General features: G+C 42.6%; 1 protein-coding gene across 1 annotated transcript; it reads left to right on the top strand.

The window, feature by feature from the left end:
* Positions 1 to 134: 134 nt before the first annotated feature.
* Positions 135 to 20,540, top strand: LOC131708089 (alpha-2-macroglobulin-like protein 1). The gene is made up of 36 exons (XM_059010186.1): positions 135 to 300; positions 1,278 to 1,461; positions 1,732 to 1,888; positions 2,236 to 2,288; positions 2,638 to 2,658; positions 3,281 to 3,449; positions 3,539 to 3,623; positions 4,026 to 4,155; positions 4,949 to 5,063; positions 5,741 to 5,850; positions 6,278 to 6,445; positions 7,588 to 7,818; positions 8,115 to 8,178; positions 8,589 to 8,734; positions 9,517 to 9,666; positions 9,839 to 10,003; positions 10,618 to 10,705; positions 11,040 to 11,172; positions 11,432 to 11,657; positions 11,931 to 12,057; positions 12,357 to 12,478; positions 12,902 to 12,953; positions 13,429 to 13,512; positions 13,647 to 13,823; positions 14,097 to 14,178; positions 14,431 to 14,587; positions 15,214 to 15,288; positions 15,561 to 15,723; positions 16,124 to 16,320; positions 16,956 to 17,171; positions 17,383 to 17,504; positions 18,066 to 18,156; positions 18,654 to 18,722; positions 19,506 to 19,611; positions 20,048 to 20,089; positions 20,387 to 20,540. Exons 1-36 carry the CDS (start codon positions 230 to 232, stop codon positions 20,407 to 20,409), a joined length of 4,371 nt encoding a protein of 1,456 aa, XP_058866169.1. The 5' UTR covers positions 135 to 229; the 3' UTR covers positions 20,410 to 20,540.
* The last annotated feature ends 635 nt before the right edge of the window (positions 20,541 to 21,175 follow it).

The raw sequence follows: 21,175 nt of genomic DNA, 5'->3' as shown, positions 1-21,175 counted from the left end.
AGAGAGGGGGAGGGAGGAGAGGGGAGGGGTCTCCTGGATTCTATAAGAGGAGAGAGAGAGAGGGGGGGGGGGGTGTAAACAGGTCCTGCTCTCAGTGCCAGCGTGGGTTCATCTCTGTTCCTCTCTGTTCCTCTCTGTTCCTCTCTGTTCCTCTCTGTTCCTCTCTGTTACTCTCTGTTCTCAGTCTTTACTAAATCTCATACTCGGAGGCCTTCACTTCAACCTTGCTATGTGGAGAGGGCTTCTATTAGCCTGCCTGCTTCTACACACAGCACAGGCAGAGGAGAGCTCCAATGGACCGTAAGAATATACTGTCTGTCTGTCTGTCTGTCTGTTTCCTTAGCTACTGGCTCAGACCGTGAGGATATTTCTAGATTGAATGTCTGTCTGTCTGTCTGTCTGTCTGTCTGTTTGTGGACCTGTGGAGATTTGTGTCAGCTTGCCTTTATCTGTCCCTCTGTCTCTGTCCTGACCTAGCTGTAACCATCTGTCTATCTCTCTGTATATGTTAGTTATATCAGTAAGAATATCTGCCAACAGACTGATATCAAATCACTGAGTTTCTTCTTAGGAAAAGTGTACTTTAGGGTTAGTTGTTCATTGAATTCAGTTTTAATTTGTTTGTTCTAAAAATCTTTTGACTGCAGTGTAACAGAAAAAGGGCCAGTTGTTTAAAAATCTGAATCTAATCCAACGATGCAAATGCTTGCTCTTGAGTATAGTGGTTAGAAGAACCAAACGGCTTCATAAACTTGGTACAAGTCTGTCACTGTGACTGCTGCCTCTCCCTTATAAACTTTACTCTAGTGTAAGCATAGCCAAGTCTAATAAAGCACAGTGAAAGCATGGTAAGGCATAGGTAACCATTGAAAAGTATAACAAGGTATGGTCAAGCATATTAATAAACATGTCAGACCCTGGTACATGCATAGTATAACCATGGGGAAAGCACTGTTAAACTGAGACAACACTGTTATAAGGGTTAATGTACTTGCACTTTGAAGGTATACCTTGTTGTAAGAGCTTACCATTCACAGGGTCCCTCAGATTCTATCCTCTCTGCCTTTTACTAGTCAATTGTGGGAATGAAATTCTTTATGTATGATCACATTTCTCAGTCATTTATATAGTTTTAAAATATATGGAAACATTATTCCAATAAATCATTTTTACATGCTTGAATGGGACACATATGGGCCCATTCAAGCAAGGGCTTTTTGTATACAATACACCAGAAATACAGCAGAAATAAAGCAGCTGTCCCGTCTCTCCTGCAGGATATACCTGGTGACGGTTCCCTCTCAAATTTTCGGAGGCACCACAGAGACATTCTGCGCCCAACTCCTCCACCCCAATGAGAGCCTCACTTTCACTGTCACCATGGAGACCAATGCTGACAACCTGACTCTCCTGGAAGAGAGGGTGAAGGAGAATGAGTTCTACCGATGTGTCCCCTTTCAGGTGAGGATGACAGAGAGCACCCCATAGGATTAGACAGGGAATATTCAGAGCATCCTCTGAGGTCTTCTGCACAGGGCCACAAGCAACGTGTGGCTATTAAACCTACCACACAGTCTGTTACCTCTGCCAATTCCTCCTCTTCTTAACGAAGCCTGTGTTGCTGGGAAGTTGTCACTGCTTCTTCATAACTGAAGGCAAGGATTTGTAAATGGAATGACTTCAGCATGGTTTCAATGGCTGTGCTATCACATGCTTTTTCTCTTTCTCCAGGTTCCAGTGTTCCCTGAAGAAACCATTGTGTATCTCCGAGCCGAAGTGAAAGGAAAAACAGTCGACTTGGAGAAACGACAAAAAGTCCTGATTAGTTCAACTAAGCCCCTGATGTTTATACAGACAGACAAACCCATCTATAAACCTGGCCAGACAGGTACCAATCTATCTATCTATCTATCTATCTATCTATCTATCTATCTATCTATCTATCCTATACTGTCATGGTACAATAGTATATATGTTTTGAACTTTGTGTGGCTCTTTGAAGCGACAGGGAGATGAAGTTGAACTTACTAAATATACAGTGTAATACAAACATACATTTCTGCCTCAACAACATGACTGGCCCGCCATTCTGCTATTGAATTTCTACCATTTTATTTTTTTTATTATTCGTTTTTAATGATGTTTGTGTTTCTTGTATGGAGATTCAGTAGACATCAATCACATTCTGCACAGACGAGCGGCCATGCTCTAAACTCCTTTCCGTTTCCTTTTTAGTTAAATTTCGAATTGTCACGCTGGACACACATTTTGTTCCTATCAATGAAAAGGTAAGATATACATTTCTTAATAACTATGGGAATGGGACCCCACAATCTGTGAAAGAAGCCAGCAGTAATTCGCAGTAAAAAAGCTTTTTGGCCAGTGGGAGAGGGTTCAAAGTACTGTAGAGAAGTCCGGAACTCATGGTCAAAGAAAAGATAGGCTTTATTTGATCAGATTAGAAAACAAACAGCAGCCTTCAGCACATGAGAAAATGTTTTGACTCATAATGACAATCTGAGAGGCTCCAGAGTGGGGGTGGAGGAAGAGGGGGTCAACAGTTTGTTTGTCATTAAATAGACTGGGTTGCATAGTGAACAACTAACAACTGGTTTCTGTGTTTGTTTGCTTTTACAGTACAAAACTGTGGAACTGCAGGTAAGACCATCTGAACACTCAACTGTGTCAAAGGTTCCTTCACACTACAGTACTACAACACTGTCTCCATTGAAACAGCCAATCTCTAAAACCCTCAGTCGTGCTACATTTAGAAATACTAAAGGAAATGTAATAAATTCAAGGGCAAGCGTTTCAACTGGAAGTCATTAAAGACATTGAAGAAGAGGAAGCTGGCTTTACTTCATGAACACAAACCAATACGCCACATGCTGTTTGTATTTATGTTATTATAATTTCACAGATTCGGTACATAGAGACAGAAATACTCTTATGTGCAACTGGAGGACGTTCTCCACTCCACTTAGGTAACTTGCTTACTAAATGTCTTAGTATCCTAGAGATATCATTGTCCACTTCCCATTTCCCAGGAGGGTAGAGTATTGCCTATTTAATCCTAATCAAACTCCCCTTTTCACTAAATATCTTACTATCCCTGAATAGACCATCGCTCCTTCAATAACAAGCATCATTTATATAAAAGCAAGATATTGAGCCACAAACCCATTCAATTTAAAACAAAACCAAAAACAAGATCAGAAACAAATCTGTATGACGTTGAGCATCATTCCCAAATCGAACTCTCTTTTCCCACCCAACCCAGGACCCCGCGACTAATCGCATCGCTCAGTGGCTCGACAGGACGTCCGTCAGTGGGATTCTGGACTTGTCACAGCCCCTCAGTTCCGAAGCCCCCCAAGGAACATACACACTTCATGCAGAGACAGAAAGTGGCAATCACATTAGACAGTTTTTTAACATCAAGGAGTACGGTGAGGAAGATTGTTTTGGCGTGTGTAAAGAAAATCACTTGCAGAAATGTTCTGTACCTTTTCAATAACGTTGTTATTTCTACATTCAGTCCTACCCAAGTATGAGGTGAAGGTTCATCTCCCCAGATCAATCACCATCTTGGATACAGAGGTCACAGTCAAGATCTGTGCAAAGTAAGTTATTTGATATTTTTAATTACAAACCATGAAGCCATTTGAAATATAGCTCTACACTCATTACCATTCACGCCCGCTGAAACTAAGCAAGACATGTTGGCAAGTTACTGACCCCTCAAGACAAGGGCAAGCCTGACTAATCTGCTCCTGGCCTTGTTGGGTGCTTGACCAGTAGTGTGATGAGCTGAACTATCCCTGGCTGAGTCTGTGTCAGTCCAAAGGCCAATGCAGCACTCCCAGTAGGCCCCCAGCCAGCAACTTGAAACAAACAGCATTGAAACCAGCAAGCTCCTAATCACATGCCTCAGCCCCACTCTGAGCGGTAGTGCCTTTACTGGGTGTGTCACGTGAGCATGTGCAAGTAAAAGAGTTTCAATCCATGTTTATATTTGTTTCCAGGTACACCTATGGGAAGCCTGTCTTGGGGAAGGTAACAGGAAAATTCTGCCGGCCCAAATGGAACATGTACTGGTATCGAAGGCCCGATAATGTGGAGAACAACGACATCTGCCATTTGTTTAACGTTCTGGTAAGTTAGCCCATCACTGCTGAATAGCAGCGGATTTTGATCATTAAAATAGAGCCCTGCTTTCCGTACCAACGTTATTTCAGTGCATGGGAGTTGACAAATATGTAAAATCCCAGAAGGGTGCTGTTTAATTATTTACAGGAGAGTGCTGTATTGATGAGTTGAACTGCATTAGCACACACTCACTAACAATCCCAGACATGCACCATTGTACCCGTGTCTTGTTAATGTATGTTAACAATTGGTCGGTGGCAGCCTCTAATCAAGTGCAAGAGAAACACTCTCTCAACATGATTACAGGTAGCCACCTAACCCTTAAAAACTTATCACGTGTCATCAAATCTAATATTGTGTCATTAACACTCTGAGTGAGAGATCTACACTCTTTCCAAAGTCCTAAGTGTAGTTCCTCCTCATACTATCTAATGAGGACATGGCTTTTATTTGCATTAAGACAAAATTAATATTCTTCATTAATGCCAGATTTATCAGTCTTTACTCCATTGTGGTGTTCAATGGGCTTTCATATGCATACTGAAAAGGCCATTCATTGGAGTATTGGCTCTCGCGCTTCCGCAGATATGAAAGGCAAAACCGACAGGGGCTTAGTCACCTCAACGCGCTATAGTGGCCCCTACTGGACAGGAGTCCCGTGAGCTCAAAGCTGCTTCCTGCAGGGCTGGCCTTTCTCTTCCAGGGGCCAGTAGGAACAGATGGTTATTTATGAGGACTAGTTAGTAATACATTTCTGACTATTTGTTTATTTATGTCTTATTTTCGTATTGTCGACTAGACTGACAAGACTGGTTGTGTGACCGAAGTTATTGATCTGAAAGAATTTGCATTGAATGCGACTGGCTACTCTGATCGGTTTAATGTGGCGTGTGATCTGGAAGAAGAAGGAACAGGTACAACCTTCTCTTTATATCTTGCTTGTCTGTTTGTATCCATTATCCTGTGATTTCCTTCATTTATTTATACCCGTGGGAATTGAGAAACAATGGTGGCTATATTTCTTTTTGTCAGCTGAAGTTTTTCATTGGCTGCCATGCATCATGTTTCAGCAGCGCAACCACTTTAATAAAGTGACCTTTCTGAATACCAAAGCAGCTTCATTTGAATAGATCAGTGGGTTTGCTCTTGATGAAGTGCACACTTCACTTCAATTGCAGTGCGGTCTCCTCACATTTCTGTTGAACTGGTGGTTGTGGACCAGTGTCCACTGAGAAGCTAGGCTGGGACCAATCCTCATACAAAAAGATAGTAAAGTATCAAAACATAGTTAAAAAAAGGCATAGGTCAGCATGGTAAAGCCCAGAGCGGTATGGAAAAGCAGATTAAAAGCAAAGCAAACCAGGGTAAGCTATAATTAATGCATAGCATAACCATGGCAAAAGCATGGGAAAACAGCAAAAACCACTGGTAAACTTTTATAAGGGATTGATTTAAAACTTTAAAGCTGTGGAGCATTGACTGTTGCCATGGGCATATCTGTTAAGGCAAGGAGGAAGTCTTGGTTTCATAATGGACCAATGGACTGCTCACATTTTGAAGTATATCTAAACAGTGTGTTTTGTTTTGCTAGGTGTTCAACTGAGTGGCTCCAGTTCCAGTACATTCACCTCTAATGTTAATGAAGTCAGTTTCGAGGGGGCACAGAATACCTTTAAAAAGGGCATCCCCTTTAAGGCAAAGGTGAGTTATTTTGGATTTTGTATGTTAACAACAGGATGATGAGCAGTGAAGGAAACAAACCATCTTTTTAAAAGACCATCTCATGATATGTGTAATCAGGTCAGATGATATAATTTCAAAAGACCCTGAAATCAGGAGAATTAGTGCCATTTTCACATCAGTGGGCCTTAATTTTAATTTCAAAGGCAAAGGTGCATTTTTAAAGGGGAATAGATACATTTTAATGGTAGCTAGTGAGAAACTACTGTCTGGAAGTTAAATAAGAGAGAAATAATGTGGGTCATATAGCAACCCTGTATGTTTTTGATTGAATCTACCCTTCAGTTTTTCATGGCTCTACCTTGGGGTTCATGATCCAGTCTTGAGTAGGGGTGAGAATTTATCTAGCCCCTGCCCAGCAATTCCTCAATGTCTCTCCCTTAAACAGATCAAGATGACCGGACCTGACTCTTCCCCCCTCCCACACGAGAAGGTTCATCTCATCATCCGATGGGACAACCACACCGAGACCATGAACTTCACCACGGACAGCAGGGGCCTGGTCCCCATCTCACTGGACACCTCATCCTGGGACACCCAGTCTGTCAGGCTTGAGGTCAGGACCTTTCTATCTCTCCCAGGCCTCGGAGTCACTTTCATCAGTTTAGAGCTGATTTAGGAGAAGACTGATTGCTGCACCTCAAGCATGTACATCCTAAACACAAGCCTGTACTTGTGGTTCTCTTCTGATTGGGATTGTGTTCAGGATTAAGTTTGGTCCAGTAGTATTATTTATTTTAGAATCTGAGTAGTTGTGTGCAGGAAAAGAGAGGAACAAACCATCTCAAGAGCAGTCGTTCCTTAGCTTATTTCACTGCATTTCACCATCTAAAAATACTGTAGGCATATCAAGATATTTCAAGATGTACTAAAACATGTAAAACAGCATTGTCACATCCAGAACTGCTCGTTTTCTCTAGAGTTATTATGAGTTCTTAAATATTTAAATGCTCATATGTATGTAAAACACTAAATGATACATTTTAGAACGTTTAGTTTTTTATGACCACCTTTCAAAGATATTCTATTTTCACCATCAATGAATTATCAAACCAAATAAAAGCATTCATATAAAAATAACAACATTTGCTGCATTTATTTATATTTAAGTGATCAGAATATGTATATTTACACTAATCTTTTAAAAATTAGAATTTTCACAGTGAACTTCATATTTCACAGCAATGGGTACATTTCAGAGATATCGTGAAATCAGTGATAATTATCGCCAAATACGAATATCAAAATGTTTTTATGAAATTGATAATTGTGAAACAAAAAACATTACAACTGAAAAAATACATATTATCCCAACTCTAAGTGGTATAAGACAGCTCCCCGAATCTGTATCGAGAGATATTTAACAGAAGAAACAACCAACCAATTAAAAATGAGCATTATTCCCATTATACTGTACAACAGATGCATTGAGAAAGACTAAGAAAGTAAGAAAGACTAAAACAGCTGTTGGTAATTAACTCTTTTAATTCTACATTTAAGTTGCCTTTTCTTCTTGACCAATGTGGCAGTTGTACTGGTAATTGTCATTGGACCTGTGATACTGGACCCTGAATTATGTAGCTCACTTGAGCAACTATCCCTTTATTTCATGTCACTGTCCCCTAGTAAAGGACCTGGGGTCAGCTATTTGTAAAGTAGTTTAAACAAGGTGTGTAATGATGTTCTTTCATTCTCTAGGCTCGCTACTCTCTGCTGGATTACTTTTTTGATTATCAGTTGGTCCGTCCCACATATGGTATCGCCAATCTGTGGCTCAATCCCTTTTATTCCAAGAGCAAGAGCTTCCTGAAGATCCAGGAGAACGAGGGCAAGCTTCAGTGCGGGGAGGAAGCACCAATCAGCATTGTTTACATCATCCAGGGGGAGGAGCTGGCAAAGGGGGAGGAGTTTATGGATTTCTATTATCTGGTGAGTAGGTGGGATTCCTTTCAGCTACATTTTAATTCGATTTTGATTTTGCCTTCTCCATGACATGAGCGCTGCTTCTAGGCGTGCCTATGTGGCTGCATGGCACGCATGGTTGAGTGTTGGCACACTCCCGGTTGAAAGTGGGGTGTTCGGTGGACCAGTCAGTTCATAACTCTGAGGTTCTACTGTACGTCTTCAATCTACGTTCCCTGATATCAATTTGAATTAAACTAACAGCTCAGCATCATTCCTAGGTAACATGGGCCTCACTATATGTGTGCATTTGTGTGTCCCAGGTTTTAGCTAAAGGAAGCATTGCTCGGAATGGGCGTGTTGGGGTCCCGATGAAGGCAGGACAAGGTAAGATTCCGGGCTGATTCCGCTGGCGCCGCATTGTGACTATATAGGGAGTAAAGGATTGAACAATATCAAACAAATGGACCACATTGATCCCCAGGGTACAAAGAACCATGCTGTTATAATATTATATCAAACCATGATAGTCTGAAGTGGTGGACTTCCATGTCCCAGGACTAACATCCATAACTTCAAAACAAAATGCTTAGGTAATTCTATAAGAAGATTTGAATATTTGTATTGTATTGTAATGATCTACAATATTTCTGCTCATTTTCTACACACTTAACCTATCATTACCATTAACTACTTGCAATTCTGCTAAGCAAACCTCCAGCAGGTAAAGGTGAATCTGCTAAATCATTTCACATAGTCATGCTTTTACCATGCCTTTCCTCCACCCTTCCTCACAGTGTCAGAGGGAGAGTTCTCCTTCAAGCTGCCGGTGTCGTCACACTTAGCCCCTTACGCTCAGGTCCTTGTCTACGCTGTGTTCCCGAACGGGGAGATTGTTGCGGACAGCTTTGATTTCCAGGTCGACAAGTGTTTTAAGAACAAGGTAATCAGACCTGAAGTGCTGACTGATGCAGAGGGGCATTTCAGGACATCATAAGGACTTGTTTGTTGATCAATTGATGTTTGGGACTCAGGTAGTACAGTACACTTCTGTACAGTGGTGACTGCATCAATGTGTTTGAGGTGCAGGTAGACCTATAGTTCTGTACAGTATTGACTGTGTCTGTGTGTTTGGAGTGCAGGTAGACCTATAGTTCTCTACAGTATTGACTGTGTCTATGTGTTTGGAGTGCAGGTAGACCTATAGTTCTCTACAGTATTGACTGTGTCTATGTGTTTGAGGTCCAGGTAGACCTATAGTTCTGTACAGTATTGACTGTGTCTGTGTGTTTGGAGTGCAGGTAGACCTATAGTTCTCTACAGTATTGACTGTGTCTATGTGTTTGAGGTCCAGGTAGACCTATAGTTCTGTACAGTATTGACTGTGTCTGTGTGTTTGGAGTGCAGGTAGACCTATAGTTCTCTACAGTATTGACTGTGTCTATGTGTTTGAGGTCCAGGTAGACCTATAGTTCTCTGCAGTATTGACTGTGTCTGTGTGTTTGAGGTGCAGGTAGACCTATAGTTCTCTACAGTATTGACTGTGTCTGTGTGTTTGAGACTCAGGTAGACCTATAGTTCTCTGCAGTATTGACTGTGTCTGTGTGTTTGAGGTGCAGGTAGACCTATAGTTCTCTACAGTATTGACTGTGTCTGTGTGTTTGAGACTCAGGTAGACCTATAGTTCTCTACAGTATTGACTGTGTCTGTGTGTTTGGGGTGCAGGTAGATCTCAAGTTCTCAGCTCCTCAGGAGCTCCCTGGAGAGGACACCACCGTTCACCTGCGTGCCGATCCTGGGTCCCTGTGCGCTCTCCGGGCGGTCGATCAAAGCATTATACTGATGGAGCCTGATAAGGAACTGACTGTAGACACTGTGAGTAATATTGCTCACCTCCCTGGCTGATCACAGACATTCTACAATTCAAGTTTATTGTTCTATTGCAATCAAGTTTATTATTCATCTAATTCCATGTTGATATTTTTATTAGTAGTTAAAACTATAATATAGGATGATATAGGATTTGTCCTTCACGTTCTCCTCTCAGGTATACAACCTGCTCCCCACTCAAAAGAGAGATGGATATTCATACAGAGTGGAGGATTATGAACCCTACCCTTGCCTACCGTCTCCATTTCACAGAGTGGACAAGCGCTCCATAATGCCATACTACCATAGTAGATCACATGATGATGTATACGGGATCTTTAAGGTAGGAATCATTTATCCATTGGTGGAACTTCTGTAGTCAATAGATTTAAGTAGGTACATCGATAATGTCATTTGTAAGTGTTGTTTAAGGAAGCAGATTGAGTGACTGTTCTGTAACAGTTGTACCATCAAGGGCTGTGCAGAATACATATTACTGGGCAGCAGTGTGGAGTAGTGGTTAGGGCTCTTGACCGGAGGGTCATGGGTTCAATCCCAGGTGGGGACACTGCTGCTGTACCCTTGAGCAAGGTACTTTACCTAGATTGCTCCAGTAAAAACCCAACTGTATAAATGGGTAATTGTATGTAAAAATAATGTGATATCTTGTAATAATTGTAAGTCACCCTGGATAAGGGTGTCAGCTAAGAAATAAATAAATAAATAATAATAACTCATACTCATTTTGTCTTGAAGTATTTATAATGTGTTGATTTCAAAACAAAAAAGCTGATCGGCCTCACATTTCCAATTGAGTACCAATCAACAGCAATTCACTTCCAGGGTGTTTTAGAAACTGACTGGAAGATTATTTACCTCTCATCCAAGGTGCTGGCATTTTACAGTCGTACTGGTGTGCACTGGAATGTATTATTATATTATTATCTTCATTTGCAGGGTCTGGGTCTGAAGATTCTGTCTAACTCTGATGTGAAGAAGCCAATTGAGTGTCACTGGTTATATTCAGATAGGGTGACATCTATAGGTGAGCCAATGAAGTTGTCTGAAGTAAAGGATAATGGTGAGCCAATTAACACAAAATAAGTCTGAGAAATAGCCCTACACATAAAAACAAACAAATTCTTCTGGTCAGGCAGCAGGAACCTGATAGAGTCAGCTCTGTGACTTCATGAAAATAAAACTGTCAATTTCTACAAGGTTCTCGAAGCAGCAGCTCTTTCCTCTTTTCAGAAAGTTCTGTGTGTATATTTACTTCTGACATGTATCTCTATGTAGCGATTATGATATAGTGGGTAAAGGGTTAGGGTTAGGGGGCAAAGTTTGACAGCAGTGACCGTGTTTCTTTGTGTCTTTTTAAGCGTTCAGTCAACCAGGCGTAGGTGGTCAAGCAAGCCCATTTATTCCTATGATAGAGCGTATGATGAAGCCTGTGATAGAGACTGTCCGGAAGTACTTCCCTGAGACATGGATCTGGGAGCTGGTTCCAGTTGGGTAAGTGTTGATTGAACTCCACTAACTAAACTTCGGGGCCATCAGGGCAAGTGAATCTGCCAGCCACGATGTGAATGAAAGTAGCCAATTGTGCCAAATTGTGCTGTTTCTTTCAGTGGTGAAATTTCATTGAAAACCTCCAGAAATGAAAAGCAGGAGGTCTAATGCATGAGTTGGCTGCTCTCTCTCTCTCTCTCTCTCTCTCTCTCTCTCTCTCGCTCTCGCTCTCGCTCTCTCTCTCTCTCGCTCTCTCTCTCAGGAAGTCTGGCTCAGTGGAGATTACACACACAGTTCCAGACACCATCACTGAGTGGAAGGCAGGGGCATTCTGCACATCTCCTCTGGGATTTGGTATGGCGCCCCCAACTGGGCTCACAGCATTCCAGCCCTTCTTCGTGGAGCTCACTCTACCCTACTCTGTCATCAGAGGGGAGCAGTTTGAGCTGAAGGCCACCGTCTTCAACTACCTGTCCCAGTGCATCATGGTGAGCTGCTCACATACACAGTCACAACCCTGTGGGAAAACTAGAAGAAACAAAGTCATCTATCTCAACTCAAACAGCTTGACGAACGACTACCAACGAACACTAAATGAAATGAAAAACATTTAATCTAATGAGAATCTAGTGCTCTTGTGGGTGTTGTAAATGAAAGTGGGAAACTGATTATCAAATCATTCATTTGGATGAAAACCCCATCTATTTGCAAAGCCTTCTCTCTCTCTTATCTGCTGTGTTGCTCTCTGCCTCCCCCTACAGGTGAAGGTCAGCCATGCAGAGTCTTCCCAGTTTCAGATGACGCCCTGTGAGGGGTGTGAGTACACGACCTGCCTGTGTGCCGATGAAGCCAGGACATTCCGCTGGGCTTTCATCCCCTCAGCGCTGGGTAAGGGACTGCTTCTTATTCACAAGATTATTAGGGGGGTAACGGGGTTACTGTTTATTTACATAGTAGTTGCTTAGTAAATACCAGTGTACTTACACATAATTACAATGTTCTTATGCATAGCTACAATGTTCTTTTTTTTGCACAAAATAACCCTAACCCTAATTCTAAACTCTAAACCTAACCCTAACCCTTTTCTGATACAATTGTGTACTTGCATATATGAAGCAAAATGATGGACCCATTAGTACATTGTAAGTATGCATAACAACCTAACAAGCTTCTTACCTGCCCCCCAGGTGAGGTGAATGTGACAGTCAGCGCTCAGGCTCTTCAGACAGACACTCTGTGTGGTAATGAAGTGGTGGCTGTCCCTGAGAGAGGCCGCATTGACACGGTCATCCGCAAACTACTGGTGGAGGTGAGGGAGCAGGATGTCTCCGATTGCATTTTGGCTTTGACAGGATAAGCTCTTGATTTTATACAGATATTTTCAACGTTTCAAGTACTAAGTGATTATTACGCTGTTCTGAGGGCCCTCTGTGTGCGCGCACACTAGTTTTGTTTTGTCTGTAGCGACGAAGACAGAATGCAGTCAGATTATTAATTGCAATTGTGAATCACAGGTCCAGCATTTTCCACGTGTTATTTTGTAATTATTTCCAATCAGATTGCTTCGTCACAGTAGAGGCAGTTTCATTTGGAAAGTGTGCCATCATCATAGCATGGCCGCTGTGTAAACTATTTGAAGTGGGGTGTTTTTAAATGATGCCGCTGTCTCTTTGGGAATGAAAGTGTTCTGTGAATCGCCACTCAAGTTGTTGTCTGTTTCTTGTATTGTAAGGCTGAAGGAATAGAACAGACTGTTACCCAGAATGCACTGATGTGTCCCGGAGGTGAGCCACTCTCTGTTTGTCAAGTTACCACGGTTACTGTAATCCATGTCTCAGGTCTATAGGATCAGTTTTACCTGAACATGTCATTTCATTTTGTCTGTCAGGGTTTTGACCCGTTTTCACTGTACTTTTTTACTGTATGTGTGGAGATGGGAGGTCCAGTAAATATACCTAATTTTTAAATTGTATTTACTCTAGAAGTGGCAAAGAGACATTGGAAGAGTCAATTGAAAAACATTTGAGAAGGTTAAACATTTCAACAAACTGTTAACCAGTTATGAGTTAAGTTAAAGAATCAATCAGTGGTATGAATTTGTTAACAGACATTCCATGTACCTTTTTGCTGATCTCTTGACTGGCTTTAATAGCAATGTTGTCCTTAAAGGCAGATGAGGTATGTTTGATTGAAGTTCTGGATGGACTTCTTCTTACTGTTCACAGTGTAATCTTGTTCTCCTTTGCTTGTGCTTCTCAGGGAGTGCTGTGAAGGAGGAGATCTCCTTGAAGCTGCCAGAAGTGACAGTGAATGGATCAGCTAAAGCTTCCTTGTCGGTTCTCGGTAAAAAACTAAACTCAAAACCTTCACCACAAAATGGTTCAACGAGAGGGGTTGGGGGCAGGATTGGGGTTGGGGTTGGAGTTGGGGTTGGGATGGTAGACAGCAGTGTAATCCCTCTCTGCTGTCCTCTGTAGGGGACCTGCTGGGCCGGGCCATGCAGAACCTGGACCGGCTCCTTGCCATGCCCTTCGGGTGCGGAGAACAGAACATGGTGCTCTTCGCTCCCAACATCTACATCCTGAAATACCTGCAGGGGACCGGGCAGCTGACTGAGGAGATCAAAGCCAAAGCCACAAGGTTCCTGGAGAGTGGTGAGCATGGGGAGAGAGAGGGAGAGAGGCTGATGAGCAGCTGAATGAATAGATCAGAGACCAGAGCAGTGAGGGAGAGCGGTGAAGGAGAGCGGTGAAGGAGAGCAGTGAGGGAGAGCGGTGAGGGCCAGTTTTCTGGAGAGCAGTAAGAGAGTTGAAGTGGGGAGAGAGATGATTGACGAGAGGGCAACGTTACACAAGTAAAATAAATGACTCTGAATGTTAACTTTTCTGTGCTTACCGTGATTTCTAAACCCTCCCCCTCCCCACCAGGTTACCAGCGGGAACTGAACTACAAACACGAAGATGGTTCTTACAGTGCCTTTGGGAAGAGCGATGACTCTGGAAACACCTGGTAAGTCTGTCTGTCCATCTGTATATCTTAGACACTGCCGTCTGTACCATAATCACTACACACTTCTTCCCTTTGCTTTTGAGGTTCTGAACAGCTGTAAGACTGTTTATAGAAAATAATAAAAACACTGTATTCTACAGTAATACACAATAAGAATAAATACTACTACATTTAATTAGTTTACTTGACTGTTTCTCTCTCTCTCTCTCTCTCTCTCTCTCTCTCTCTCTCTCTCTCTCTCCGTTCCTCTAGGTTGACAGCCTTTGTGTTAAAGTCGTTTGGCGGGGCGCTGCCCTTCATTTACATCGACCCCAAACATATCAAGGACGCACAGGACTGGTTGGGCCACCACCAGCAAAAGAACGGCTGTTTCCTGAGCGTTGGAAAACTCTTCCACAACAACATGAAGGTAGGGAGGGATAAGGAGGGAGGGATGAGTGAGAGGAAGGAAGGTCAGAAAGAATACAATGCATTGCTTAGGTCAAGATTCAACTAAGCCTTCCAACATGCCTCAGACATGCCTTTCTCAGCTTCTTCACTGCTTGTCAGCTTTTGAAAGCATAGTGGTTGCATTACTTCCAATGGAAGCAGGAATGCTTCATCGTGCAATAATCTGTTACCAGTATTTTGTATTCGGCGTTGAAAATATGTTTAATTTTTTAATAGAAACAGAATGGCCGGGCAACCCAAAGACATCCCCTTCATGGGCATATAGGTTATGTGGCCATGATAAGTCATGGAATAACTACAGGACTCCATGAACGTTCAAGCTGTATATCCTTTAAGAATATTGCATGGGATAAGTGGTGGCAGTAATAGGCTACTGTCTGGAATGTTGTGTTCTTTCAGTTTTGTGTCACTCTTGAGTATCTTCAATGATGTGCACACCGGGAAGTTATTCAGTCACTCGTCATCATATGTGGCATAGAAGTGAACACCAGATTCAATGCAGTAACCTCAATCTCTCAGTGAAGCTCTTCTCAAACACAAAGAGGAGCCAGGCTGTCTGAGTGTGGGTGTGTTTGTGTGTTTCAGGGGGGAGTCGGGGACGAAGTGTCGCTGACAGCCTACATCACCGCGGCCCTGCTAGAGGTGGAGACCCCTCTCACTGTGAGTATGAGACTAGGGCGGGCAGAGCTTCTATGGGAGTTTTTCTCTGTTTCTGCTGGATGCAAAATTCCGTGATGATCTACACTTTAATGTGAAGCAGTCTCAGTGGTTGCCAGAAACAGGTAATGGGATTGGTTTTGAAGCTCTGGTTATAATTAGAGATAAGGGGAGCTATGGCATTGGGTTTTCAATGGTTAGCAAGGATTCCTTTGGCATTTGGAGGGTGCAAGAGAAGGGGATTGTGATTGGCTGTTATCTGTACCCAATCCCAGGACCCCGTGTTAAACAACAGTCTGGCTTGTCTGAGGTCTGCGGTCGACAATATAACCAACACGTACACCACAGCGCTTCTGTCCTACACCTTCAGCCTGGCAGGAGAGCAGGAGATGAGATCAAAACTACTCACTGAGCTGGAAGAGCAAGCACACAAGACAGGTATCGAGAAGAAGAGCTTTCTATCTATCTATCTATCTATCTATGTCTCTCTCTCTCTCTCTCTCTCTCTCTCTCTCTCTCTCTCTCTCTCTCTCTTGTTCTCTCTCTCTCTCTCTGTCTCTTGCTCTCTCCCAGAGGGCTCAAGACAATGAAACAGAAGACATTAGCAATATGCAACAGGATTATTCTAAACAGTCCAAACGTATCCAATAACATTTCAATAGACCAATGGAAAAAGGACAGTTCATGTTATTGTAAGACCAAGACTGCATCAGAGATGTTTGAAAACCCAAATAGATCATTAAAAGCATCCTCTTACAACCATGCAAGGCGTACCAAGACATTAATGAAACCTGTCAGCAGTGTTAGCAGTGTTTTGCCTCTGTGTGTTCCAATTCAGACGGCTCCCTGCACTGGTCGCGCTCCAAACGGGATTCTAGAAGGAGCGACTCTCTGGAAGTGGAGATGACGGCCTACGTGCTGATGTCTGTTCTCTCCGCACCCATGCCGTCTGCCTCCGATCTCAGCTACGCTTCCCGGATTGTCAAGTGGCTGGCTTACCAGCAGAACCCTTACGGAGGATTCTCGTCCACACAGGTGAGAGCTTCGCTATACAAACTAATATCTGATTCGTGGAAAAGTTTCTAATTTCAAGTCTGTTTTTTGCTTGAGTTGTGTTCTCTCAAAGTTAAATCATTCATTTAAAAAAAACAATAGACAATTTTGTATTGAAATCAGTCTATCAGCTGGTTTCACAGTCCCCAATTAGCTCTAATCTTGGACTATCTATAATAAAGCTTGCACAAATTAGACACCCCACTTCTCTAATACCACTTGTAGATGTTCCTCTACTGTCCCCTACTGTCACCTTCAGATCTTGGAATCTGAACTCTCAAACCCGTAGAGCTTAATGAGCAGCTGCCTGAGTCAAGCTGGTCCTCCATATATGAGTCATTACAGTCCCATCCCCTTTCAACAGCACCCCATGACACAGCCCCCTGTTCACGGGACTACGATCCCCCTCATGCAGTCAGGTTAGCGATCCCACTGCTCCCACCATATGCAAGTGCTTTATTATAGGGGATCTAGGTCTTTCTCATTCTCATGTTGACTCTCCCCCTCACTCCCCAGGACACAGTGGTGGCTCTGTGCTTGAGCACAGTCACAGTGCTATACTTCCTCTCTCCCTCCCCTCTCACTCTCACATTGACTGTCTCTCCCTCTCTCCCCAGGACACAGTGGTGGCTCTGCAGGCCCTGGCTCGGTACAGTGCCCTGGTCTACTCCCCAGAGGGCTCCAGCACTCTCACAGTGCGTTCTAAAGGGGGCTTCATGAGACAGTTCCACCTGGACCAGAGCAACAGGCTGCTCTACCAGGAGGAGCCACTGCAGGAAGTCCCTGGGGAATACAGCGTGGAGGCAGAGGGCAAGAACTGCGTCTTTGTGCAGGTCAGTGTCATCTCTCAATAGCCCTGCCAGAAACAGTGTCTCAGTGATGTCAGCAATATGGAGTATCTTAGTGACATAGCTTGTGTTCTGACGTCACTTAAAAGGCTACACAATAATATAACATATATAGTATCCAAGTACCTTTTAGACTTTCCAAATATGCCCGTGTGATTCATTGATTCATTGCACTCTCTCCTCTTCCGTTTCCCAGTTGGCACTCCGGTACAACATCCCCCCCCCTCCCGGGTTCTCCACCTTCAACATCTCCGCGGAGGCGAGGGGGCTCTGCAACGCCACTGATAAGAAGACCCTGAAAGTGCTCTTCACAGTCAGGTGAGCGGGTTTGAAACCCTTAAACATGTCATCGTTGTAGAGCTTGTTCAGTTTGGAAAGTAGCACACAGCAGTTAATTCCCTAGCCTTTCTCTTCTGCAGGCCTGGGTTTAACGCTGGCTTCAAGCCAGTGAAACACATATGGTGCTTCCAGCTTGTGATGGGTTATCCGCAGTACTTTTCATTATCCACAGTACTACACACAATGAAGTACAATGTGTCTTTATTGCCAGTCTCTGATATTAGTTAGTGCATTGTTCTGTATTAAACCTTTGCCACTTGAACCTAATTCTCAACCTGTTTTAACACATCACAAATTCACTGAAGGCTTTTTACTCCAAACATCTATTGAAGTTACAAAACTCAAACCCAGGATAGCAATTAAACACCTCTTAGAAATTATTCACGTTGTTTTGGTGACCTCGAAAAAGAACTCTGGACAAAATGTTCATCACTGAATTTATTACATTTCTAAATTTCTAGTTTTGAAACGTTAACAGATTGTTTTAATTTTTTTCTGAAATGACTGGTGAATTATTTTTTTTTTCCTCTCCATGTTTAGTTACAATGGGAAAAGAGAGGTAACCAACATGGTGATCGTGAATGTGAAACTGCTCTCTGGATTCAGCCCTGACAAGCTCTCTCTGGAGAATGTAAGGAACTTATCACATGTAAACTGGGTCAGACAAAGACATCTGAGGGCTGATCATCTTACATTACACATTCAAGGGATGGCAAAATGTACCCAAGAGAAAAGCATGATACAACTGCAAAGATACTCTGCAAAAATACTGTGGTAAACCTTTATAAGGCTCCTAATCGATAGACAAGGTAATTTAGCAAAAAGATAACTTTTCCCCCCATGTTGTTTCAATAAGTTGTAAAATTGTGAAGCCCTGATAGCCCAGCAGCCTCTATCATAGGGTATAATGTATCTCCTAAAATGTAAAGGCAGTCAGTTATATAAAGAATTGGTGAGCAATCCAAAAATGGTCTTGTGCTTAAAACCAGTGGACTAACCTACATTTAAATAAAGGTTGAGGTCTCTACACAGCTAAAAATCATCTAGTTTTTTAGGAGGTAAGCCAAAACAGGCATGTTTATTTCCTAATGTCATCTGTCTGATCCCATGGGCCTGTTCTCCCTGCAGCTTCAAAGAGCCCCCCTTGTGAAGCGTGTTGATACAGAGGACAGGCACGTCATCATCTATATTGATGGGGTAAGTTCAACACCTGAGCCAGAGCCACTGTAGCTGGGTTAGGAGAAAGCCCAGATGAAAGCGTATGTCTGTCTGGCTGGAGTGAGGTTGAGCTCTAGCTGGGTTAGGAGAAAGCCCAGATGAAAGCGTATGTCTGTCTGGCTGGAGGGAGGTTGAGCTCTGTAGCTGGGTTGGGAGAATGTCCAGATGAAAGCGTCTGTCTGTCTGGCTGGATTGAGGTTGAGCTCTGTAGCTGGGTTAGGAGAAAGCCCAGATGAAAGCGTATGTCTGTCTGGCTGGAGGGAGGTTGAGCTCTGTAGCTGGGTTGGGAGAATGTCCAGATGAAAGCGTCTGTCTGTCTGGCTGGATTGAGGTTGAGCTCTGTAGCTGGGTTAGGAGAAAGCCCAGATGAAAGCGTATGTCTGTCTGGCTGGATGGAGGTTGAGCTCTGTAGCTGCTGCACCACCAGCAAAGGCTTTGGCAACATATTGCAGGAAACATAATAAAGAATCATTTAACACATTAACATTCAGTCAGCTTGAGTCGGAGGCAGAAGAAGCCCAAACTCCTCACAACCCTTTGTGGACCCGTTGCTTTCAGCTTTTGATGGATATTTAAAAATATATATATTGAGCATCTTGTGTATTTGCAAGGACAAGGAATCCAGCACAAATAATAATCGTGGTTTCTTGCTTGAAATCTTCAGACGTCCCTTTTTTAAATACAAGAATCCTAGTAGGGCACTTGAAAGATGGAACAATAACACAATTCTAATGACTCCTGTTGACCCCTGCTCCCCTACAGCTGATACGATTGCTACCCATGAATTACGCCTTCAACATCATTGAGGATTTTAACGTGAGGAACCTGAAACCAGCTGTGGTCAAGATCTACGACTACTACCAGACAAGTAAGGGGGAGCTCAGTCTCTGCTGGTCTTTATGCTTCTAGGTTAAGGTCTGGCAACAGCACCTAGATAACCTTCAAGTTGCGTCAAGGTGCATGTGATTCTGAGTCACAACTTCTAATTGTGATTAATTGAAAATGCAATTTCGTCAACACTCTCCTCTAATTCATCTCAAGAGGTTTCTTGTTTTCAACTAGCAAACAAAACCAGCGGTTGCAGTAATCAGTTTGCTGGGAAGTATGTGTCTCAGGCTGGTTTTGTTTGCTAGTTGTGGAATGACTTGACCCTTTCTGGGTCTCATTTCCTATTGGGCCACCCTCACTCAATGTAAATGAACACGGTACAGCATGAACGTTGGAGGAGCATCCTCCGTTTCCATTGGCTCTATACTGGGACACAGAAGGGTCTTCTTCACACAATGCTGTCTTCTGTATTTCAGGTGAACATGCCGAATCTGAATACAGCTCCCCCTGCCATGAACGTGAGTGCAGTTCTGTTTTACAACTAGAACCATTAGAACAGCTAGCTTTAGGCATTTTATTTAGCAATACCGTTACATAATGGCACCAGCTATTGAATCCAGTTTTTGTTATCTGATCTTTTTTAAAATCAACCAGAATAAAACTGTAATCGTGAGGTAAATAATAAACCCATTACTCTATACCAGCGGTTGTAGATTCTGAAAATGTAATCGTGAGGTAAATAATAAACCCATTACTCTATACCAGCGGTTGTAGATTCTGGGCTGTTCTGTCATATGTCTCTTTTTGCATTTCAGCTGAGGAAGTCAATGAAGTCTAATGGACCAGCTGACCAACACTGACCATTCCCCAAAATCGACTTCCTGTTATTCCTATTGTAATTGCTATATGTTCAGAAAAAATGCTTTTTAGGTCAAATAAAGTTGCAAAAATTGCATTTGTATAAATGAAGTCTGGTCTGTTGTTTTTTGTTGTTGAGACTAGTCAACACCTTTGGCACTGAATTTTTCCTTTGGTATTTCTAAATATAGAAACATCTGTATTTTACATGTTCCTCCCTGTCACTATAGAAACAGAATGTTGCTCTTTCCGCATCACAATTGTATTGATTGAAGTGGGTACTATTTTGTACAGTTCTATTTCATGTTAAAATGCATAGGAAGCATGCCTACAATAAAACATAAAGAAAGCAGCATGTGGTTCCCTGTCTTACTGCTCCTTTGATCGAAATGTCGACTTACAGTAGGTGAGAATATTTTATAGAGGAATTTCAAACAGAAAAAACACCAACCTATTAGCCTATGGAGGCTGTGTGGTCCAGTGGTTAAAGGAAAAGAGTTTGTAATTAGGAGGTCCCCGGTTCAAATCCCACCTCAACCACTGACTCATTGTGTGACCCTGAGCAAGTCACTTAACCTCCTTGTGCTCCGTCTTTTGGGTGAGACGTAAGTGACTCTGTAGCTGATGCATAGTTCACACACCCTAGTTTCTGTAAGTTGCCTTGTATAAAGGCGTCTGCTAAATAAACAAATAATAATAATAATAATAATAATTATACTCATTGCTGCCTCTAATGCATTCCTATT

This window comes from Acipenser ruthenus, chromosome 40, assembly GCF_902713425.1.
Source record: "Acipenser ruthenus chromosome 40, fAciRut3.2 maternal haplotype, whole genome shotgun sequence".
NCBI lineage: Eukaryota > Metazoa > Chordata > Actinopteri > Acipenseriformes > Acipenseridae > Acipenser > Acipenser ruthenus.
Note: the sequence above shows the minus strand (reverse complement) of the source record. Positions and strands in the feature narration are given on the sequence as shown.